Genomic DNA, 23,804 nt, shown 5'->3' with positions numbered 1-23,804 from the left:
GGCTATATTTATCGCTACTCACAGCCTGGTGCTATGAGACGTGTCTGTAACATGTAATGTTAGTGAAACCTGGTTATGTCCTACCAGTACTCATCAACCAAGCAGAGCTAACGTAACCTCACTCTTCATTTTATTGATAGACTCTCAAGTTTGAACAGACCACTGCAGAATAACTGCTGCATGTTGGTTGGAATGGAGTACCAACAGTTGTTAGCACTAACAGTTTAGCTTGTGTTTTAGCCTTAAGCTTGTGTGTTAGCCTTTAGCCCATAGTTAGCCTGTGTTTTGGCCTTCAGCTCATGTTTTGGCTCATGATTAAGCTTTTAACCAGAATCTTAGCCTTCAGTCCATGTTTTAACTTTTAGCTTGTGCTTTAGCCCTTTGCACATGTTATGGCCTTTAGCTCGTGTTTTTGCCTTTAGCTTTTGCTCTATCACATTCCTGTTTAGCTTTCTACTGCTCTTCTGTCCCTTTTTCTGTCTGACAGTCAGGCTCCTCTCTTCTCCTCTCTTCTCACTACTAAAGTTTGTTGCTGTGGTGTTGTCATAGACACTTTGAGGTGCTGTGAATCAATCCAGTCCTGTCTGACCCAATTGGGTAGCTAAGAAATTTCTGGTGTAATTTATGTCTTTTAATTTCTTGAAAATAAGACAATGAATATAGTTAATATGGCTTGAACTTAGTCTAATAAGAATTTTAACAAAACTAAGACATGAACACTTGGCTATAAAATTTCTGTTTTGCAGAGTTAGATACTGTGCAGGACCCACTTACACCTTGCACATGTTTATATATGCACTTCTTTTTAGTGTCTTGATCCAGATTCAGGGTATTTTTGTTCTGTGCATGATATAGAGTTATGATAAAGGAACTCTGAATCACGTAAAACTGAAATAGCTCAAACATTTATAAAGCCAAATTTTTTTTTATTACATTCCACATTTGCATTTAACAAACACTTTTTGTCTAAAGCATGTGCATCCAGACAGGAGGTCAAAGTCTAATCAGACATGCAATGCTGGAGGTGATGCACAGGAGGAGATTATCTCAACACATAAAAAAGCTGATTTATTTTAATATTTTACAATATTCTGTCAGTGTCTAGTTTAGTGTTCTAAATGATATTAAATGACTCATGCCTCTGTCTCTGTATTAGTGTGTTTATGTCATGTTGGGGGTCAGCCAGTCCAAACACATGTTTGTTTCTCAGAACAGTTTTTATCAGCTGCAGCTCCACATGAACATTATGCAGACGTAAGATCATGGGAGCACATGAACAAAAGGATTATATGCACAAGTATGAATGAAATGTATGTGAGGAATGTGCATGTTTTGTCTCAATGTGCACAGAGGAAAACAAGAGCAAAGTGATGATTTTTCGTATCTGGATTTCCTTGAGTTGATTTCGTTGACTTTTTTTTTTGCAAATGAAAAACATTCCCCTCCTTTAAACGTCCACAAAGAAACATTCAAATTATTAATTCTGCATAATACCATGTTTCTGAGTGTTTTCAATTATGATCAGAATATTTAGTCGTGAGCTGGTGACATTAAAAGCATGTACATAAAAAGCCAGTGTTGGCTAACTAATGACGTCAGAGCCGCCTGCATGCAGCGGAGAATAATGAGGTGATTCCTTTCACTGCTGTTCATGTTTCTGGTTTTCAAACACATGCTGAACATAAAAGCAACACAGCAAACACAAAAACATGGTTTGTGTCCAAGTAGGTGTTAATGAGGCTTGCAGGAAATAAACGCTGAATGCATGATTCTTCAAATCCGCTCTGAGAGCCAAATCTTTCAGCACCAAACATTATGTGTGAACACAAACAGACACATTTTTCCAATGACATTTCTTCAGAAAGTTACGTTTTGCACAAAACCAGAAGGAAATATTCAGGACTTGTAATAATTTCATGCAACAAATACAGAATACATGTGCAGCTGTTTTATTTTTCTGCCGAGTTTGTTGATGTTGTGAAAACATTTGATGAATGCAAACGATTCAGGTGCTTTTATTTTGTGCAAAACTGAGTTCAATTTTTTTTTAATTTTGGAGGGGGGGCTTTTATGCATTTAATTGGATAGGAGAGAGGACAGTGGACAGTGTAGGAGTGATATACAGGAAAGAGTCCACAGGCCAAATGAGAGTGATGTCAGAATCGGTGGAGGGTACGCACCATCTAGTGGTCACAATACCATAACATCTTTTAAAGAGGGGGTATCCTGCTTTTCTATTTCGTAATTGTCAATATAAAGAAGTGATCCTTGATGTTCAGATGTGTGCAGATTTTTTAACCTCTAAATATTTTTACGTCATAAAAATCCCTGAACCTGTCAATCTGTAAACTGATCAAAAAGTGAGATCTTGATTAAATAGTTAGACTTGGAGTGCCCCCTGTTGGTTGTGGTAAAGTCTCTTAACACAAAACAATTTGAAACCACAAAGACATGAATAAGTTTAATTTTTTTTATTGTCATTCATTGAGCCAGGTGGTGATCAGGGCTCTGGGGTTCTTGGTTGCCCCCTGGTGGCGACAGTGTTGCTTGTGAGGATTTAGTTGGCAGCAAGAGTCTGGTCAACCCAGCTACGGAGCTCGGTGACACGGGCATAGACGGCAGGGGTGGAGGTGGAGCAACGGCTGCTTCCCCAGGAGACGATACCGACCAGAGTCCAGGCGTTGTCCTTCTGGCAGACCAGGGGACCACCGGAGTCACCCTGAAAGAGACAGGAAGTGGTTAGAAAAGGGGCAGAGACAGGTGAGGGAGGAGAGAAGCATGTCAAAAAAGTGAGACAGGTGAAACAGAAAGAAAGAAAATTTATAATGGAGTGACGCTAGTGTAACAGGTGTAAGACAGTTGAGCAGGTGGGCGGGGCCTCACCATGCAGGAAGTGGCTCCAGCTCCTCCAGCACAGATCATCACATCAGAGATGTTGCTGCCCCAATGTCTCTTGCACTGCTCGTTGGACAGAAGGGGCAGAGCGGCCTGCTGCAGCTCATTGGGAGTGCTGGGAGCTGTGGGAGACAAAGCTAAATACTCAAAAACACTTCCTCCCAAACATTTGAAATAAAAGCATTAACTGTATACAGCTAGACTACTTTTTTTATGATGCTAGTGAAGTGTAGCCTCACCATTGTAACGCATCAGACCCCATCCGGAGGTGACGCAGGTCATGCCAGCGGGATAGTTGTCAGAGGACTCAGCGAGGCAGACAGGAGACACATTGCGTCCCAGGGTGGCAGGGCTGGACAGCTTGATCAGAGAGATGTCGTTGTTGATGGTGCGGGGGTTCCAGCCGGGGTGGGTGAACACCTGGGGAGAAAAGAGATGGGGTTAGCGGTGGGAGAATGGGGGGGTGTGATCTGAGAGCTGATTGGTCAATGTGGGGGGAATCTCACCTTAGCGGGCTTCAGGATCTGGACATCCTCGTTGGTGCCATAGCCTTTGTTGTGCTCTCCAGCGACCACACGGTGGTAGGTCCTGATGGGGAGAAGGATTTAAAGGGCCGGTTCACAAAAAATATCAAATAATACTAAGATAATTATCTTGGGCGCCATGTTTGATAACTTTTAAACAATCTTGCAAGAAGCCCTGAGATGGTGCTGAGGTGGACTTTAAGCCTCTTAGCTAACAGCCACAAGACACTCACCTGTAAGTCAAGTAAAGTATATGTTAATGTAAGTTATACATGAATTTGCATAATTAGGAGCATAACTTAAATACAATTTAGAGTGTAAAAGTCATCAATGGGCTAATCAACAGAAACTCTTTGTGCGCCAAGCCGGGAACATGACTAATTCCTTTACAAATTTCTGGGTTTTAACACAGGCCCTAAACACTCCTATTTTTTGCAGCCAGCCTCTAGTGGACACTTGAAGAACTGCCATTTTTTCATTTTTGTGCTGTCTTCTATGAGAAAATGACCTGACATTTCAGTCGACTGGTCAACACTTAAAGTGTTTTCAAAGCCCATCAACACAGAGACCCAAGAGCTTTCAGGCTAGAAAAACTATGATTGACAGATTACCAACTTCTGTTATGACCAAGGATAGAAAGGTATCAATGCATTATCATCCCTGCGACAAAATATCTGAAAACAAGATGGCTACAAGAACGCCCATGGCTGTTGAAAGTAAGCAAATATGCCATGCAACTTTTCCAAATCCAGCTTTTAGGGAACTGACCTGACGTTGCAGTGAGCGGCGGTCACAACCCAGTTCTCGTTGATCAGAGAACCTCCACAGAAGTGGAAGCCGTTGGATTGCTGTGAAGAAAAAACAATCAGAACTTAGATCCTACAACGACAGAGTCTGAGAAGAAGCAGACAAAACAGAGAGGTTTGTGTTTGGTCATTAGCCGACTCACCTGAAGGGACACCTGCCAGGGCCAGGAGTGAGGAACAGCCTCCTCGCCGTTGACAATACGGGAGTAGCCGGTCACCTGGGGGGTGACAGCGGGAACACCGCAGCCTGAGAGATCAACAGGTAACAGATGTTAGCGTGATCAAGGAACTGACTTAAAAACCACACGCCATGTAATCATATGTGAGTCTCACCGTAGGCGGCGCTGACGAAGGCGAGGCAGGAGACGATCCAGAGGAGGGCCATGGTAGCAATGACGATGATGTTTCAGAGCAGCAAGCTGTCCTTATATACCTGAACCTGTTCGGTTTCAGCCAATCAAAGCAGACGCTTATTCGTCCAGCTGCTTATCAGACTTTGTGAGGCTAGCTTTCCCATGAGTCACACACCCCAGACTCCTGCTTTCCGATTGGCTGAAAGTCAAACCAGTCAGCAAATGTTTCAGCACGTACACACAGATTCCACCTCATACACCCATGAACCTCTGATACAGTCATGAATAGAGTTAGATTAAGAATAACAAGAGCATTTAGTGGATTTTAAAGCTTGTGTGTGGAGTTTTTAAAAGTTATCAAAGAGAATGAAAATTTTGGAATGCATTTTTTCAGCAAACAAAAGTATCAAAAACAAGACTTACAGAATTTATACTGTATTTCTAATACTTAAAACCACTGTTAGGGGGTAGGTGCCACACCAGAAGACTCACAAAACAACCTCTTGATTTATGTTTCCAACAACAAAAATCCACGTCAAGGGACATATTTTCCTCTTGTTTCATCTTACCATCCTGTTTCAAGAAGAAAAAATCACAGAAGATCCTACTTAAACATTTATAAGATTAACAATCATGGGAAAGAAAGTTCCTCACAGGAGCTTTAAGTGTTATTGAGCCTTAGTACACTGTTTTGTTTTGTTTTTTGATGGGGACAACAAATTGGGTCCATTTTCGACTCAGAACTTTTTATTCTATATCTAAACAACACTTCTATGTCATCAAATACAGTAAAACTGATTTGTAATGCAGATGACACTCACTCGCTTCTTTCTGGTGAGAATCTGCATCATGTTTTGAAAGTTAAAGATCTCATGTAAGTTAAATAAAGACAACACAAAGCTTATAAGGATATATCTTCAAATTCAAATGGCACTGTACCTATGCCAACATTCTAGTGTACTTCTTCCCTGTTGGCAAAGCCTGAACTCTTCATACATGTTGTGTTGGTGGTCTTCAAAGATTTTCAGCACCTCAGGTCTGCAAAAGTTGATGATAATGTAGATTTCAGAACATCTATGAACAAAAGTTCAGCGGTTGTTCTACAATTAATCAAACTGAGAGAGAATGTAATGTTTTGTGGGTAAATTCTGGTGCAAAAATGGATAATGTTTCAAACTGAAGACTAATACTGTGTTTAAATTTAGGTTGAGTTCACCCATCAGCAGCTGCGTGTGTTCATGTGTGACATGTTTACACACTGATAACACTCCCTGTACAGTCAGCAGTGTTTCATCAAACATGAGAAAGACCTGGACAGAAATAACTCAGGAATAACTTCCTGTTTGAGTGAATTTGATGAATTCAGCGGAAACTGTCTGATATCAGACTGAAAAGAGTCAGCGTGACTCTAAACCATGTGAGACATGAGTGAAGTGTGTTTTTAATGAGCAGTTTCAATGCTTCAAAATAAAAACTTTTATTAAAAAATGTATCCATAAATCATTTCAAATCAATAAAAACAACTGTCTATTAACCGTGCGTGTGCAGGAGAAGTGTGCACAGTCGGGTCAATGTTACTACAAGCCTGATAAGCTTGGAAAGACGGATAAAGATTATGACACTCAGTGGTAACTGATCATTAGAATAGAATAGAATAGAATAGAATAGAATAGAATAGAATAGAATAGAATAGAATAGAATAGAATAGAATAAAATTTACTGTATCTATCACCAAAGGGAAATTAAGAGTCTTTAAGTGTACAGTGCAAAAATTCAAGTCTATATGAATAGAATATATAAGTATCCACTTGGAAAAATGTCCATCAGGGACGGCAGCTTGGTCAAAATTCTCCAGTCAGCCACCACTTCCACAGGGTCCTCAAGGTCCACAGGGTCCAGGACTGAGCTGGACTTCTTTACCAGTCTGTTCAGTCTCTCTCCCCTGTATCCTGTTTGCTCACAGCAGGTAAAATCTCTCCAATGTGGCATCCATGTCCAGTGATAGCTCTATTAGCCGTGTGTCTGTGAATAGCATGATGCTACTCTACCCTTTGGTATTCCCTCTGGTGCTGGATTAGCATGGCTAGCTCATCCATGTTATTAGGGATAAACCTTTCATTCTCCAAAACTATAGGTGCGGGTGGAAGGACAGGTTGATGTTGTCTCTTCTCAGCTCACACCACAGCACCAGCATGTCAAAATTGCCTCCTTCTCAGCCTGCAGCGGTTGGCATCAACATGCTACAAGCTAATAAAAGCTCAATTCTTGCGCATAAACCATGCAACAATGGTTACATTTAGAAAGGAGGACAGGAACAAAAAGTAAATACACCACTGCAGACACAACCAGTTTGGTGTCGATGACTGACAAATGAGATATAAAAAGTTGCAGACTCCAAAATGCAAAGTGAACTAAAAGATAAAGAAGAAAAGGAGAAGAGAACAATGAAGAGAGAGCTGCTGCCACATGAGCAGCACTTAGGCGCATAGATTTAAAACCTTGACAGTACAAGAGAAAATAAAGCGCAAACTATTCCAAATGCCAGTGCATTTTTTATGTCATTAATTTGAACCCTGTTGATTTCACCCTCACCGCTCATGATTCAAGTTTCTTCGTAGAGACTCGTAATCAAAATTTTTTCCCACCTGCGCCACTGTTGTTGCGGCATTGCAGGACAGACTCCAGTATGAAAATATTCATGTTGTCTAGCTTAGCTTGATGAATAAGTATGCTAACAGGACCCAGTGTTTTAGCCAAATTGTTTTATAATTTTTTTGTTCATTTTATGGTCCATAGTGTCAAAAAGCAGAATTTAACCCTCAATCTCTTCTACTTTAATCTGTTCTCTTTCACTTCATCTGAACTTTTCTGTTGTCTGTGACTTAATCCTCTAAGTTTGTTTCCAACTGCTTGTAAAACATCCTCATTACGCTCATGCTTATTTAATTTATTTCATTTCAGGAAGTGCTGATATCAACTCACAAGCAAAGAAGGAGGGAAAATTACATGAAAAGTTCATTAGCAGGAGAAACAAGTGACGAGAGGTCAATTTGCCAACACATTTCTTTGTCAGATTTACAGGAAATCCGATTAAAGAACTTTATGAGTTTTTAACATGATGAAAATGTAGGGGTTAGCAGCCAGTTGTTTTCAGCAACGATTCAGAGATGGATTATCAGTATTTGAAGAAGGAGAAGGAGGGTGGAGGAGTGCAGTGTCCAAAGAGGAGAGATCCATGGAGAGGTGCTGGTGCGAATGTGAGGCTTGAGGTGGAGTTTCCAGAGGCACAGATTGGGCTGTTGCACTGGGGCTCGTGGAGGCTCTGGAAAATGAAGACAATGGCTACGTCTACATGCAGTCAATACTCAGGTTAGGGTCAATATTCCAGTTTCTGAAACGTTCAGAATAACCCTTTTTCATGCCTGAGTAAACAGGGTTATTCCTGTTTTTATGGTATCTCAATCAAAACAGTGACACACGGAGAACGTCAAGACGTAACGCGTGTCATTTCCACTTCTTCTTTCTGAATCCATAGCAACAGCATCAACAACAACAACAGAACGTGCGCAGAACACAGGTTAATGGAGATAGCCTGATAGGCGTATACATGACCAAATATCTAAGTAAGAAAAGGGGTAACCCAGGGGTGATTTGGGGGTTTTAAAAAACCAGAATATGAGCGTATCCCAGTTTTTAAAAAGGTTTTTAGGTGTTTATATGGCCCTGCAGAACTGGGTTATTGCTAGTATTTCAAATATGAAAGGGTTAGTGACTGCATTTTAATGTAGCCAATAAGGGTTAGAAGGCAGGCGGAAAACTCTAGGACACTTAATCACCGAATAGCCCACTGAGGACAGCACTGTACCATGTGTTTTGGCTCCCAAGAAGCAACTTTGGCTACCCCTGTGCATGCGACTGCTAGAGGCAATTGTCTCAATTGTCCTGTTAACAGGTCAATGGTTCAGTGGGGGCCTGTTGGGCCAGACGTTAGTGTTTGAGGCCCAACCTCTTGTTGTGTCACGAACACAAGAATCATAAAGAGTTACAGCTGCATCCATCTCAGCCATCGCTGTTAGGATGTTGCTGCCTAATTAAGTAAGCTAAAACTAGCTATATTCGCACACAGCTTCACTTACCAAAAAAGGACACAGCGCCGCTTATCGAAGCGCAGTGAGATGTTCTCAGCCAGAAGTCAGATCAGTTAGTACTGAAATGAACTGCATGCATTTGTCTTCTTATTCCTTCTTTTCTTTTCTTTTAAATTCTAAATAATGATTTAGAAATCCTTTTCCTCTGAGGGAGCTCCAAAAACTTACAGAGTCTTGTATACTGTTGTGACTTATATTCTGTATTTTAAAGTACTTTATACCCATGTTTAACATGTGGGAAAGCAGAATACCCCCTCTATAACAAAATACAGAATGGAAACTTTACCAATATCTGTACAATCACTAGGACACACAAAAAGAGTCAACATCACACCAGATAACAGAAATGATAGCTGTTACCACATACACACGAATACACCAGCGTCACCTTATTATATGAGCAGTGTCATAAATTATTAAAGAGGAAATGAAAGCTGTGGTCTGCAAACATGTCCCCCAATCACCTTCTGGGCTCTGTCACATTTCTGACTGGAATACTCTTTTTTTTCCACTCTTCAGCTCAATATCCTAACACAATACGCAGGAGGTTATGACCCATATTTCAATTCTTTCTGTCAAGGATTTTATCTAGTTTTTTAGGGAAAGGTGTGGAAAGTAGTGTGCATGAGTGAGTTGAGGTTGCAGGAAGCTGGCTCTTATTTTGGCGGTGCAATGGGCCCAGGTGCTTAAGTTCTTGTTGGAAATACTAATCAGCTCCAGAAACACCTCACAGATAGCACATGAAAAGTATTACACAAGGTTAAAAAAAACTTTATACAAGCAAGAGCTTTATTTGCCGCCTTGTGGCATTTATATTCCTCCTTTTGGACTTTTTATCCTGCTTCCTCAAACACTCCAAGTGAATCTCAAAGGGATTTTATTTTGAAACTCCCTGACAGGAAATAGTGCAGTGTGTCACAGTGAACTCCTGGGTCTCCAGCAGTCTGCAAAGTCCGGACTCTTGAGGTTGGACGTGTTTGACCCAGATCATGGCCTCATTCTGTCTCTGTCTACTCCTGCTTTAACCCCCAGCTCCACTCGCGGAGCGTCACCATGCTGCTGCCGGGGAACGACTCCTCCGGCTGGGCTGAACTCTTGGAGTTCAACCGGTCCGAAGCGGTGGAGAGTGCTGCAGAGAGCGGCGGGTCCGGGCCGGAGGCTGTGATTGTGCCGGTGGTTTTCGGGCTCATCTTCGTGGTGGGGGTGGTGGGGAACTCTCTGGTGATGCTGGTGATCGGGAAGGTGAGATACACCGGTGGAGGGGGAGGAGGAGGAGTGAAGCATTCCAGCAGCCCAACTAACATCTTCATCCTCAACCTGAGCGTTGCAGACCTCAGCTTCCTCCTCTTCTGCGTCCCTTTCCAGGCCACCATCTATTCCCTGCCAGAATGGGTGTTTGGAGCTTTTATCTGCAAGTTTGGACACTACTTCTTCACTGTCAGCATGCTGGTGAGCATCTTCACACTCGTGGCTATGTCTGTGGACCGATACATCGCTGTGGTGCTCTCCAACAAGTCCTCGTGCGTCAGGAACCGCAGGAACGCACTGGTGGGTGTGTGCGTAATTTGGATACTATCTCTGGTGTGCTCGATTCCTGTAGCGCAGCACCAGATCCTCACCAACCACCCCCAAGCACCGAACAGCACCTTTTGCTGGGAGAGGTGGTCCGGAGCTTCCAAACCCACCTACAAGGTGACCATCCTGGTGATCGGATACCTGCTGCCGCTGCTGCTCATCAGCTGCTGCTACACAAAGGTCAGTTTAAAAAAACACAGACAAATTAACAGGATAATGTTTCACTTACTGCTGCTGTAAAACACAGATTAATAACAGAGCACAAGGACCAAAGGGCGCAAAGTCCCGGTGCAGGGTCATAAAAGCTGTGCGTAAAAGTAAAGCTTGTGGAGACAGACTCCCAGAGACCCGGTGAGACGTTTCAAAATAAAACTAATAATGAAAGATAAAGTTAAACTGGGTCAAACATAAAAATGGTGTCTGTTAATCTCAAGTTCTGCCTGTTAAAGTCCATTCTTGTCATCTTAGTAAAACTTTGGTAGACTGTTTGTTTTTTTGTTTTTCAGGTTTTGTTTCACCTCCATAAAAAGTTGAAGAACATCTCCAAGAAATCTGAACGCTCCAAAAGAAAGGTAAACACAATCTCTGTTAGCTTTCTGCTTCTCCAGTCCGCTTTCAGGAGGTTAGGCTGCAGAATCAGGTGAGCTTGATCTCAGTCAGTCCCAGCCCTCACTTTCACCATTAGATGAGTTGGGGAGTGGGGGCCAGGCAAGAAGTGTTGTTGGCTTCACGCAGGACCCATTGTTCAAAGAGCAGTTGTGTCAAACTGGGGGAAAGGCATTGCATTGTTGAAGAGGAAGACAGGAACAAAACAAACACAAGTGCATAAGTGTAACTTAACATACCAAATAATTGCATTAGAGAGGGGGTATTGCGCTTTTTTTTAAGTGTTTATTTTGTCCCTCTGGTGCCCTGATAGTATCTTTACATTATTAATAGCTCAAACAAGTCTTATTTCTCTCCCTGGTGTTCCAGAAAAACCTTGTTTCAGCTTCTGTCTGAAACTTCATTAAGCTGCTGTATCTTTAAGGCTCCCTACTCTAAAAGCCCCCTTAACTTTGATTGGACAGCCCTGTGGAGGCCTGTTGAGCCAACCTTGGCCTTCTGGTGTGTCATGAACAGATACTTATGCCATAACCTCATCGTGTCAGCAAATCCGGTGAAGATCTGGAGTTTCAATTACAAAGCAGTGCTTAGAATCCTAATAATGTTGAAATGCGCCGGTTCATACTGCGCTTCCTCTTTCAATTATTCGAGCAGAGCTGCTGGGAGATAGGCTGCGACCCACAAATGTGAGACAATGCTGGTCACAGTGTGATCACTCACTCACTCTTTGTTATCTGTTTTACCCGGTTGGAAATTTTGATCTAGGAGAACATCTCCATCGTCTGAGGGCTTAAACTTCCCTCACTTTTTCCTCTGTTCCCTGCAGCTAATCACGGTCCTATGAACGACTTTATTCTGCAACTGGTAACTGAGAGTGGCACACATATTGTCATGATGACAGTGGCAAATTGGTCTGGGTCAGAGTTTGCTTACAAGTGCACACATTTTACAGCCAGGTTTGTTTTTAAAGATCACAAAGTTTGTATGAGAAAATGTGCACAACAGATTCAGGCCCTGTTTTGTGTGTATGTTATGCTCATAAATAAGACCTCAGGTGAAGATCAGGTGAAGACTTGATGCTAGTTTTAGAACAGTGATAGAGATGTGTTCAGAGCCACCAATTTCATATAACACCTCAAAAGTAAACATGCAAAAGAGTTCACTAAAGGAGAAAAGATTAAGCTGCTTACGAACCAAACTCTGGACTCTAAAGGAAGGATAACTATCCTCAAAGAGAGCTAAAGGCCAAAAAGATTAGCAAGACCTGCTAATCTCCGTGGCTGAGAAATCAGGGCTAAGCCGTCTTCTAGTGGTTACCTGGGGCAAAATTAGCTAATAAGAGTTTTCCTTTTATAAAAGAAAGAACATCAGAGCAGAAAGTAAAATTCAGTAAGGAATAAATAAGTGAAAAAAATCACAAGAAAAGCAGAATAAATTAGAAAGCCTGAGTATAACAGCTCTGATGTCAGGTGGTTGCTTCAAGTTTGATGTAAACTAGGGCAGTGCAAGCTGTAATCTGCTTTGTGACAAACTAAAAATGGCAAGGGATCTCACTTGAAACCAAGGGGTATGAAAAATGTCTCATGCTTTGGATATTTTAGTCAGATATCCAATCCTTTGCTACTCCCCATTGATATTAGCCATGTTTTGAAATGTTTGTTGTTTTGTGAAATGACTTGTTATAACAATCAAACTAATGCTGCTATTGCTACAGCTATAGTCAACTACACGGATGTCAGACCAGGGTGAAAGATTCACAGGAAACAGACTTCACTACAATCAACTGCATTTTGAGAATTATTAGACTGCTAAGCTTCATCCAGGAGCTGCATTAGCTACATAAGCTATGATAAGCTAACGTTACAGTATTCTGAAGCTGTATAAAAAACTTCTGAATACTGTAACGCTAGCTTAACGTTAGCTTTTTCTAGCTCAGCTGTCTCATTGCTCATGTTATGCAATACATCACAGTTTGCTGTGAATTTGTCACCCTACAAGACTACAACCACTTATTGTACAGTCGAGGGTTAGCATACCGCTTTCCTGCCTATGAAAATGCTAGCTAGACCAAGATAAATGCAAGTATTTGGTGATTTAAAAAATCGGATTAGGATCCAGTGCCAAATAAGAGAAGTGAGACATCCTAACTGAGGTTTAGGGCTGCTACTTCTGAATTACATGACATGATACGGCTTCCCTGAGATGACCCGAACGCAGCCTCCAATCAGCCCCCTGAGCTAATTTCATTTCACATCCAGCCTGCAGGTCTCTGCCCTGGTCTGTGGTCAGGGTTGGATAATGATGAAAATGATGATGAAAGCATGGAGTCACTTTGACTGTGGCAGAGTTTCTATCATCCTGAATGATTAAGTTATCGATCAAACAGCTTCTGGCCTCAGGAAACGTCCACACCCTTCCTGTAAACGAGTATGATGAGGCGCATCAGTCACTGTGCGTTAGAGACAGAGTCTGCTTCCTTTATCTTCTTCTTCTGTTGATTAAATGCAGCAGCTGAGACCCACGTCTGACTCTATTGTTTACAGCCAGGTATTAAAATGGACAAGTCCATTTTAATACCTGAAATTGAAAGAAACACAAATCATTCTGAGATTCATTTTTACTGGTTTGCATTCACACCCAACACCAGCAATGGCACATTCTATGCATACAGGAATGAGTGTATAACGCACATAATTCATGAGTGGCCAAGGAGACAAATCTTGCTGCTCACACAATAAAAAAAAATCTTTGTGCCAATTGTGCTGACTTTTTAGAGCCACCCAATTCATGTTATTAACACCACTATCTCTGTCATTTGCGTCACCCAATTGGTGTCAATCATGCTACAAAATTCATGCAATTAATGCCACCAAATATGTACAGGTCATTCATGCCATTTTCCACTGGTCAATAATTTAATTGAGAGCCCTTTCTGTAGCTATCACTGTGCCCTATTCTTGCCACTTACAGCTCAAAGTTTGCATTGCCAAACTGGAGCTAATCCCACTGCCTTTTTCATGCCACTCAATTTGACATTAAACTAAGGTTATTGGGACTGTCTAATTTGTGCCAATCACATCACGATGCCCTGGTTTCACCAGTCATGCAACCAAGTTTTGGTAATTTATTTTTTATCCAATCCTGGTGGTACCCTTCCATCAATTTTGACTTTGCAACCATACTCTCCCCGGGACCCAGAGACTTTGGTTTCCTTGTTTACGCTGCCCAGCAGGTCATGGCGAGGACCTCTCAACGTATCTTAGTATTCGAAAAAAAAAAAAAAACAAACCTACAAAGAACAGCAGCTGTCACTCAACTTAAACATGAGGGGCAACATCTGGTTTTGAAAAATGAAGCCTACGAGGAAGTGCTAAAGTTGCTGAGGCTGGCTGCAAAACGATTGACAGTCACGTACACACCAAGCCGAAAAAAAACCAGACTTTTACAGCATTAAAACATATTTACAGCCTGGTTCAAAAAACGGCCTGGGTCTGAAACTTTAATTCCTCTGTCGGCACACTGTACAGGGGTGATTGCTTTTTTCTAACTCAGCTGTCTATGTTTTTGACCTATACTGCAGCCAGTCACCAGGTGGAGCAGTTTTTGCGACAACCTCATATTGAGCCAACACTTCACATTTTTTTTATTCACAGTCTATGTTAATCCTGCACAGTTATTGTCATTCACGCCACCCAATTCTCAACCTTTTACGCCTCAAAATTTGTGTAGTTTGCCGCCCAATTTCTGTTACTTGCTCAGCCCATTTCACATTGCCAAATGCCATTTCACGGCTCCCAGTACTTAAAACCCACACCTCTAAGTTAATGTAGGTTACCACCCAATTTGAGTTAATCACACTACCCAAAGCCATTTCCTGTAACTCCATTCAACCCATCATTCAATTTTTAGTAATTCATTTATCTAGTCATTTATGCTCAATTTGTGTCATTCACACTGCCTCTCCGAGTCAAGTTACATCCTTACATTGACATTACAGGTATTTGGAGTTTGGGTTGAGTGCAGTATCAGTTTTAAAACCTTCATGATACCAATTTCACCAAAAAGACTACTAGACTTTTCTATGTCAGAAAAGTTTAAAGGAGCAGGTTTTGTTTGGTTTTGGGATCATAACAATCCATTTTGTGCGACTTCCAAAAGTTGGAAGATGAGATATTGTGATCGGTCAGGATTGACTCAGCTTTGGAGACAGCCTCATGTGGCCACTCAAGGGACTGCGGCTTTTGGCACTTCAGTGTTGGCATCTTTTCCACTTCTCGAGCAGCAAACAATCCAAGAGATGTGTTGGCTACCTCAGGTACCCTTATCCTTCCTGTCTCACCTTCAGATGAGCCACAGACACAGAGCTGGTGTTAGCGTGGCCACCCCCGATGACGGCCGACAATGAGCAGACGTCCTGTTACGGCAGATCAGATCAGTTAGCAGCAGACAGTTTACAGCAGATATCTGCTGCTCCACGGGTCAGTGGAGCAGGAACAAAGGCTGCTGGGTAAATATTTAGACAGCAGGACTAAGAATAGAGGAGATTCACCTAGAGTCTGACTTTGAGGAACAACGACGGCGTCGGATCAGCAGAAACACTGAACTCTCTGTGGAAACAATCAGACGCTTTCATTTCATACCTGAGCTGTGTTTCTTCAGTATTTACAGAATCCTGTCCTCACTGTAAATCAAGCTAAACCTGTTTAATGATTATGTGCAGACGGCTCTATTATTTTAACCTGGGAAATAAAATAAAACATGAAAAAAATGAAGATCGAGAGCCAGGAACAGAAACCTGCAGCCCATCTGAACCTCTCTGCAGCTGAGGCTCTGTAACAACAGACTTTCTGTTCCCATCAGCGCCTTTTTTTTAATATCAGACTCCAATTTGCAGTCAGAGCTATATTAGCAGGTTTGCATGATGCTACAGGCAGCTATAACAGATTGTTTCTCACAACACACAGGAAAACTGAGATCCAAGCGCAACGTGGGTGGTAAAAAGCAGGTTACTGGAATAAATCATTCAAAGAGACTTGGCAGGGTCTTGATCTGGTGGTCCTTCATCCACACCTTGATGACTGAGCATTGATTGAGCCTCAGACTTGGGGAATAGGGAGCAGGAGGAAGCAGTTTTTATTCCAGGATGACCCTTAATTCCTTGGTCCCTTCCAGCCTTGCTGAAACCTCCCTAGAACTTAAGGAGGAAATTAGGGGACCAAATTCAGGCACTGATGATGTGTTAATGTTTAGTTTACTACTCGTTCCTGCTGATGCGGACGGAAACACAGCTCTGGACTCCGAGCGTCACAGAGATGGTTGTGAAACTGTCAAACATTAAGCTGACAACAGCAGAGCTAGAGCAGGTGCATCCTGGTACTAACGTTTAGGTTGGACTGCCATAACAAGTCCGTAAAAACGAGGCAGAGCTGTGTTTGAGCATCAGGGCCCCAATGATGATGTCTTAGGTCAGACCAGTAAAAATAAAAGTGTCTGAAAGTTTAATTCTCACGCTTAGGGTTCTGAATTTGAGCTCAAAATTTTGAGATTATAGAGTCAGAATTCTGAGGAATTGCTCAAACCTGCTGTTCCTCAAGCCTCCACTAGGGGCCAGCTGCAGAAGCACCAGAAACCACATCCATTCAAAAACAGCTTTGAGGAGGCTTCTGCTGAAGGCTTTTGTATCCCTATGTGATGTTGGACTAAAGAAGACTCTGAACTTTCTCTTCTGAGCTCAAACATCAGTTTTAAAACCTGTCAGAGGACACGTCTCCGTCAGCTCTCTGTTTGCAGATCTCAAGTGCTCCATCTCTCGTCCACCTCCTGCTCTCATCCCTCTGTTTGCTTTATGAAGCTCTCACTTCATCCATCAGTCCTCAGATTCACCTGCAGTTAAACCCTGTGGATACGGAGTCCATCCGTCTCACAGCTGGAGATTTGAGTCTTCTGTCAGAGCGTCTGTGGAGTGTTAGGACTGTATATTTGGGACATAGTTTGGGAACAGAATCTGGGACCTGTTTGTGAGGTAGACGGGAAGAAGCTGTGGCGTGGCGTTTTGGTTCTGATAGCAGACGGGATGTGATGAGTCAACTTTTATTGGACTGGTGCACTCCTGCCTGGTTTCCAAAGAGTGTGAGTGGTGTTTGGAAAGTATTTTGTTTTGGGGTTTTTGAATATTTGTGGAACATCTTTGAGGCCTTTATAAAGTGTTTGGGAAAAAATTGTGAAGCCAAGTTTTCTTACAAGTTTCTGTCGAGTATTTTGAAGTTTCTTTACAGAGTTTGGGCCTTATCTTTGAATTTTATCAGAAAAAAAGGTCAAAATTCTGGCTGTACATATTAACTTTTACTCTCTCAGATTTTGGGGTTTAATCTCACTTTTGATCTCATAAATCTCAGATAAATGGCTTTAAATCCAATTAATTTGATTGAAAATGTCAAAACTTAAATTCTTAGCTAGAAATTCGGATTTTTAATCTTGGAATTCTTGTTTTATTCCTGGAATTCAAACTTTAAATCACAGAAATTTTATTTCTTATCTCAATTTTATGTTTTTTTTTCTTTTTCTTTTTTTTTTTTTTTTTAGAATTTTGATTTAATATTTGGATCCTGACTTGAAAATCAGAATGACTTTCAAACTTTAAAAATTTCCTCAAATATCAAAGTTCTAACTTAAAAATAACTCTATAAAAGTTCTGTTTATTTAGAGGCTTACACTTTTCTTCACTTTTTAATATTTTAGTCTCAGGGTTCCGATTTTGAGTTTCATAACTCTGATTTTGATGTTAAGAATCAAATGATGAATCTGTTTTTTAAATGTCAGAATTTTGACCTTAAATTTCTTTAATTTTGGATATGAAAGTCAAACTACAAATCTAACCTTGGAATACCAATTTGAAATCATGGAATTCTGGATTTATTCCCTGGATTCAGATTTCGAATCCCACAATTTTATTTAGATGTCTGAGTTCTGATTTAAATCTGCGACGTCTGGTTTTAATCTTGGATTATGACTAAACTCTGAGAATTCTGATTTTGTTGTTTCAGAATTTTGAACCTAAGTCTTATAATTTTGTCTTGAAATGTCAAATTTCTTCTTCGGTCTTATTATTTAAATGTCAGAATTTTTTCTTTTTATAATGTCAGAGTTTAAGTCTCAGAATTCTGTTTTAAAAGTCAGAATTTTTACTTTAAAAGTCTAAAGTCAAATATAATTTTCATATTTTGACTTTGAATCTCAGAATTTGGATTTCAATCTAAGAATTCCAACATCAGATCAAAAAATTCATATCTAATAGTTTTGTTTTTTTTAAACTTTTGATAAAAGTTTGTCAGCATGTGCTGTGAGGGGAGAGAGTACTCAAACTGCATTTGAAGAAAACCTGTGCAATGTTTGGTGCCTGTCCTGTGGTGTTAGATCTTCAATCCCGTTTCTTAACAAGACGACTGATACGATGAATTGAAAATACTCATACAAGATACTTTTTGATGGTTTCATATTTGTGCAGTGAGGTTGTGGGACACTGGGCAGAGTTTGGACCATGTCTGCCTGGTATGTGGATTACCTGTGTCTGCTTAATGTTGTGACCTTATCTGTCTCTCCAGGCCTGGCTCTGAGCAGTATTTCAGGAGGATCTTTGGAGTGTTTGGGAAACTACCGAGTCATGTTTGGTCGCAGTATTTTGGGAATGTTTGTGCATATTTGGGAGGGAGAAACACAATGGTCATGACATGTTTGAGGATCCACTGAGGCGTATCTGCGCTCTGTTTGGAGGGTTATGTGTGGTGTTTGTGGAGTGTCTGCAGACTGGGGAGGTTCTGATATGATAAATATTTAGGGCTGATGTCTCCTCTGTCTTCTTCCAGACAGCTCAGACGGTTCTCCTGGTCGTCACCGCCTTTACCATCTGCTGGATGCCCCACCACATCATTGCCATGTGGGTGGAGTTTGGAAACTTCCCCCTGAATGACGCTTCCTTCGCCTTCCGCATCGTTTCCCACTGCCTGTCCTACGGGAACTCCTGCGTGAACCCTGTCCTCTACGCCTTCCTGTCTGAGAACTTCAGACAGGCCTGCCGACAGGTGTTCGCCTGCCGCTTCCTGTCCCCACCTCCTGACAGCAAAGTGGTTCGCTTTCGTACGGAGAACTTCTCAACCACACACTCCACCTCCAACATATGAGGAGCAGAATCAGAACATTTTATGGATTTCATTCTGTCACGACAGGAAGTGACTCTTAAAGAGGACAAGTTAGTTCTGTTAGAAAAGTAAGAAGAAACTGTGACTTTCTAAGTGACCTTGAAATATTCTTACTTTTATGTATTTATCTGTTCACCATCCACGGTTCAAAATGAGATCATCATTTATGTTATTTCTCAGTTTCTGTTGTCAGATCTGATTTTCACAGGAGGAGAAAAGAAGAGTCACTAAACTACACGACAAACTGAGTTTACAAAGTTTGATTGTTCTCACCTTTCAAACAATAGCACTAACAAAGAAATACATTACCTCGTTTTTTTTTGCATTTTGGGAAACGTTTTGCTCAAAGAAAAGTTCAAAAGAAGATTCAAATACACTCCTTGGCAGGAGCCACCTCCTTATGACAGCGAGTGATGGTGCTCATGGGAAAAATACTGACTCTGTCCACAGGTGTCACTGTGATCAACGCCAAATGAGAAGTCCTCACAGGGCCTTTAATGGCAACAGACTTTGGTGAAGAGAGCAAAAAGTGATGTCAGTCCAGCCTTAACTAACATGTATATAACAGACAGCTGCATGTACAACCCTGGAAAAATGATGGTAATGCACGGAGTAAAAAGTCTTTCATTGCAAACGGACGGCTGCACCAGAAACCTGAACATCTTGTCTGCAGACAATAGCCGCAAGATTCCAAGATGTGACTCTTCAGGCATGATGTGGGTCCCATGACATGAAGACAACATGTGATGCATGCATGTAGCTCCTGTCTGTGTCTGACATCAGTCTGGGCTTTAAGCTGAACAGAAAACGGTCACTAAAATGTTGTGACTGGCTCAGAAAAAAAGAACCCTGAATTTTTTTATTTTTATTTTAGGTTGGACAATTCATCTTGAAGTGTCTTAAATCTTAATTTCTCTCAAATATCCCATGAGAAATGAGAAATCCTTTGCCTTTTATTTATTTACAGTGTCATCATTATTTCCTGTAAGTGTTGTTTCAAAGTGCCTTTGGTTATCTGCATGAACATTTACATTTGAAAAACAAGCATCAAGCGAAAAACAGCACAAAATAATCCAAAGATATCTCAGAGATTAAACATTTGTGTCCTACATTTTATTCATTCCCTTCTTAAACCGTATTTTCAGATTATTAATAAATTTATGTAACACTTTTTTCCATATTACATTTTTTAATGGATTAAGCTCAGATTGGCCTTACCTTTTAGACAAATTTTATTTTGAAAGAGTAGAATCTAAAGAAACACTCCGAGCACTCTTTTCAGTTTCATTTGTTCATTTTGCACTCTTAAAAAAAATTCAGGGCATGCTAACCTACAGTAAATCTTCAACGAGATGCATAGAAAGTAATTAAACAAATTTGTCTGTAATCATGTTGATGTACTTCGAGATGTGACTGTTAAACACAGCTCCTTTGCAAATGTAAAAAAAATAAACAGGATCCAAAGAAGTTCTGGAAACTTTTCTTCCATATGAGTCTCTGATGTTCTCCTCTTGACCACAAGAGGGAGCCAGAGTAAGCATAAGAACCAGTGCAGGTGGGCGGGCCAGTTCATGTCGGCAGGGGAAGCTGGTCCCTCAGGCAGGTGAGCTAACTGACATGTTTGCTGTTGGATGAGTTTCCGGTTGATAGAAGCTGGTGGATCCAGTTCAGGTCCATTCTGACAGACCGGCTCCTTTAGGGATGAGCTGAAGAGATAAAGGAGAGGAGTCCAGAGAGAGCTGAACACCAGGTGAGTCCAGTTTAACACTCTGGTTTGGTCTTGGTAAAAGTTTCATTCAAGAACCTCCAGGCTGTGTGTAGGTTTAGTGTTTGTGTCAAATATTACCATTAACTGCTTTGTTCTTTAAAATGCACCAACATGCTGAAAAACTGTGGTCATGGAGTTTCCTGGATCCTGGGTTTTATCAGGTTGTGTAAGGCTGTTCTGTCCTCTAGTGGAGGATGATGGTAGTGAGGGCAGCCTTGTGGCGATTCCTGCCCTTTAATAAAACCATGAGCAGCTGTTTAACATTTTGATTTACTGGAAGAGGATCAGGGCCAATGAAACCCCCGAAAAATGGATAAGAATTGAATACTACATCTTTTTATTCTTTTTTCTCTCCAGGATTCTGAGAATGCCACGAGGATTCTCCTTATTTCACAAAATTTTAAGATTACAGTTAGTTGTAATATCAAAGTCAGAATTGTGACTCTGTTTTCCTCGGGATTCTGACATCAGTCTCAAAACTTTAGCATTTTTTTTATTGTCTAATTCAAACCTGAATTACAATTATTTTTTTCTCTCATTTTTGTAATTTTGACTTTTTTCCCTCAGATTTCTTATAATAATTATGCCAGAATTATGAGACTTAAGTAAGAATTCTTACTTTAACTTCTCATTCCAAACTTCTTTCTCAGGATCCTGTAATATCAGAATCATCAGAGCTCTGACTTCTTCTTTTGTCAAGTTACAGAATAATTTATATTTATCGTGTTTTTTGCTCAGAGCTCTGACTCTTATCATTTTTTTCTCTTAAAATCCAGGAATACAGTCAGAATATTGATGATTATAGTCTGGAATTCATCTTGTTTTTTGTCTATCCTCTTTCTGAAAATTTCTTACATTTTACAGGGTAATTTTGGAATTTTTCAATTTGATTCAGATTTATTTCATTTTCCAACTCCAAAGTCTGGATTTGATTGCACTATTCTATAAGGGATTATGAAGAATGGCATCAGAATTTTGGATTTTCAGAAAAATGTCTCTCAGAGTTCTGACTGAAATCAAAGATTAAATACATACTTTTACTGTTATTTCTAAGAATTTGGACTCTAATGTAATAATTTAGATTTTTTAAAGAATTCTCAGATTAAAGGTAGAATTCTGATTTTGTATTGTCAGATATATATTTTTTGTTTCATATGATATTTCTTGTATCTTCTTCAGGTTTCTGAGACTTAATGGGATTTTTTCATTCACATTCTGACTTTAATACCAGTCTGATGTTTCCTCAGAATTTTTAAAATTATGTTTAATAATAGAATGAAGTCAGAAGTCTGTCAGAATAGACTGTTTTTCTCAAAATTTCTAAAAGATGATGTCATAATTTTGAGATTACACTCAAATTTCTATTTGCCCTGACTCAGAATAAATTCAGAATTATGACCTTTTTTCCAGTTATTTATCTGACTAAGTTTCTTTTTTTTTTCTCCCCAAAAAAACTGAAACTACATCAGAATTTTATTTTTACCCAAAATTATGAGAACATTGTCAAGTTAAAAGATTTAATTCAAAGTTTGTTTGTTTTTTCCTCAGGATTCTCAGACTAAATTTAGATTCTGATTTATTCAAACAGCAGCCTCTTGCTCTTTAATCATAATTCATAATTTGATCCACATGAACACGATAAAATGTTTTCTAGAAATCCAGCTGTGAACCATAACCGGCCTTTTCCTGATACGCTCTCTGATAGCTGATGTCTGTTTAGATAAATCTGTGCTCTATTTCAGTCCCAGCATGATGGATGGAAAGGGAGACCAAGCAGCTGATTGGGGTAAACCCAAACCTCCTCCCACCTTCTCCTCCAGCCAATCAGAGACAGAGAAAGGGTCCAGGTGAGTCATAGAGACAGGTTTAGTTGGAGTTTGAGTCATACTGAACCACACGTTGAATCCTTTGCTGGTTGTTTGATGTCCAGGTTAAACCCTCTGGATGGAGCCAGCTTCCTGTCCCTCAGCACCATGTCCTGGATGACTCCTGTGATGTGGTCCATGTCCAGGAAACAGCTGGACTTCAGCTCGCTCAGTCTGTCTCCTCTGGATGGAGCCGACAGCAACGGGGACAGGTGAGGTCACAACACCACAGCACACTGTTAATAAAAAAGCTCCTCTTTGAAATGACTGAGGGGTCTGTGTGTGCATATGTTTTATGTGTGTGTGTGTGTGTGTGTGTGTGTGTGTGTGTGTGTGTGTGTGTGTGTGTGTGTGTGTGTGTGTGTGTGTGTGTGTGTGTGTGTGTGTGTGTGTGTGTGTGTGTGTGTGTGTGTGTGTGTGTATGTGTGTGTGCAGGCTGCAGACTCTATGGGATCAAGAGGTGTGCACCGTTGGTCTCCAGAAAGCGTCTCTGAATCGAGTGCTGCTTCGTTTTCAGAGAGACAGACTGCTGCTGGTCCTCTGCATCAACGTCCTCTTCATGCTGTCTCTGTTTGTTGGATCAGTGAGTCCTTACAGCCAAGAAATTTTCATCTGAGAGACTTATCCTGTTCCTGTATCCTTATATGAATGGAAGAGGACCGAGTACAGTGCCTTGTGGGATGCCACACTAAGACAAGCTGTCATCTTTTGCTCACGTATTCTCACACTCGTGCATTTTCTGTCCTCTCAGGGCGTCCTCGTCCACGAGATCCTCGGCCACATCATCCACATAGAGTCTTCTACAGTTTGGGGTGGTGTGGCTTTGTGTTTTGGTCTGGTCTCCGTGGAGCTCTTCAGGGTTTGCTGCCTCACCCTCAGCTGGGCCATCAACCTGAGAACAGGAGTCAGACTGAAGACGGGTTTCTGCATGCTCGGATTCAACAAGATCACCTCCCTTAGGATGCACAGCCGAGTCTCTGTGGGACAGGTGGGAAAGAGACGAGTCAACGTTTGAGGTTCAGTGTCTTGCTCAAGGACACTTTGGTGCATTGCCTGTAGGCTAACGGTC

At 41.0% G+C, this 23,804-nt stretch overlaps 3 protein-coding genes across 3 annotated transcripts; 2 read left to right on the top strand and 1 right to left on the bottom strand.

Annotated features, from left to right (window-relative positions):
* Positions 1 to 2,494: 2,494 nt before the first annotated feature.
* On the bottom strand, positions 2,495 to 4,636 carry LOC141787938 (chymotrypsin B-like). Its single transcript, XM_074666690.1, has 7 exons — positions 4,559 to 4,636; positions 4,369 to 4,472; positions 4,188 to 4,267; positions 3,402 to 3,483; positions 3,135 to 3,315; positions 2,884 to 3,017; positions 2,495 to 2,719 (listed from the first exon to the last, which is right to left on the bottom strand). Exons 1-7 carry the CDS (start codon positions 4,608 to 4,610, stop codon positions 2,558 to 2,560), a joined length of 795 nt encoding a protein of 264 aa, XP_074522791.1. The 5' UTR covers positions 4,611 to 4,636; the 3' UTR covers positions 2,495 to 2,557.
* A 5,135-nt stretch (positions 4,637 to 9,771) lies between these two features.
* On the top strand, positions 9,772 to 19,084 carry galr1b (galanin receptor 1b). The gene is made up of 3 exons (XM_074666986.1): positions 9,772 to 10,481; positions 10,808 to 10,873; positions 18,770 to 19,084. Exons 1-3 carry the CDS (start codon positions 9,780 to 9,782, stop codon positions 19,082 to 19,084), a joined length of 1,083 nt encoding a protein of 360 aa, XP_074523087.1. The 5' UTR covers positions 9,772 to 9,779.
* A 1,604-nt stretch (positions 19,085 to 20,688) lies between these two features.
* LOC141787806 (ATP-binding cassette sub-family C member 12-like) lies at positions 20,689 to 23,750 on the top strand. Its single transcript, XM_074666479.1, has 5 exons — positions 20,689 to 20,852; positions 22,613 to 22,717; positions 22,801 to 22,947; positions 23,171 to 23,318; positions 23,487 to 23,750. The coding sequence occupies exons 2-5, from the start codon at positions 22,620 to 22,622 to the stop codon at positions 23,748 to 23,750; spliced, it is 657 nt and encodes a 218-aa protein (XP_074522580.1). The 5' UTR covers positions 20,689 to 20,852; positions 22,613 to 22,619.
* Positions 23,751 to 23,804: the final 54 nt, after the last annotated feature.

The sequence above is a fragment of the Halichoeres trimaculatus genome, unplaced genomic scaffold (genome assembly GCF_033239565.1).
Source record: "Halichoeres trimaculatus isolate MK-OKI-2021-1 unplaced genomic scaffold, fHalTri1.1 fHalTri1_scaffold_3, whole genome shotgun sequence".
Taxonomy (NCBI): domain Eukaryota; kingdom Metazoa; phylum Chordata; class Actinopteri; order Labriformes; family Labridae; genus Halichoeres; species Halichoeres trimaculatus.
The sequence above is the reverse complement of the archived record's forward strand: the minus strand, read 5'-3'. Positions and strand labels throughout refer to the sequence as shown.

Coding starts and splice junctions, on each gene's coding strand:
- LOC141787806 (XM_074666479.1), top strand. CDS start 22,620: ATGATGGATGGAAAGGGAGACCAAGCAGCTGATTGGGGTAAACCCAAA. Junction 22,718..22,800: donor GAGACAGAGAAAGGGTCCAG/GTGAGTCATAGA, acceptor TTTGATGTCCAG/GTTAAACCCTCTGGATGGAG. Junction 23,319..23,486: donor TGTCTCTGTTTGTTGGATCA/GTGAGTCCTTAC, acceptor CTGTCCTCTCAG/GGCGTCCTCGTCCACGAGAT.
- galr1b (XM_074666986.1), top strand. CDS start 9,780: ATGCTGCTGCCGGGGAACGACTCCTCCGGCTGGGCTGAACTCTTGGAG. Junction 10,482..10,807: donor TCAGCTGCTGCTACACAAAG/GTCAGTTTAAAA, acceptor TTTGTTTTTCAG/GTTTTGTTTCACCTCCATAA. Junction 10,874..18,769: donor CTGAACGCTCCAAAAGAAAG/GTAAACACAATC, acceptor GTCTTCTTCCAG/ACAGCTCAGACGGTTCTCCT.
- LOC141787938 (XM_074666690.1), bottom strand. CDS start 4,610: ATGGCCCTCCTCTGGATCGTCTCCTGCCTCGCCTTCGTCAGCGCCGCC. Junction 3,018..3,134: donor GGGTCTGATGCGTTACAATG/GTGAGGCTACAC, acceptor TGTCTCCCACAG/CTCCCAGCACTCCCAATGAG. Junction 2,720..2,883: donor CTGGAGCCACTTCCTGCATG/GTGAGGCCCCGC, acceptor TGTCTCTTTCAG/GGTGACTCCGGTGGTCCCCT.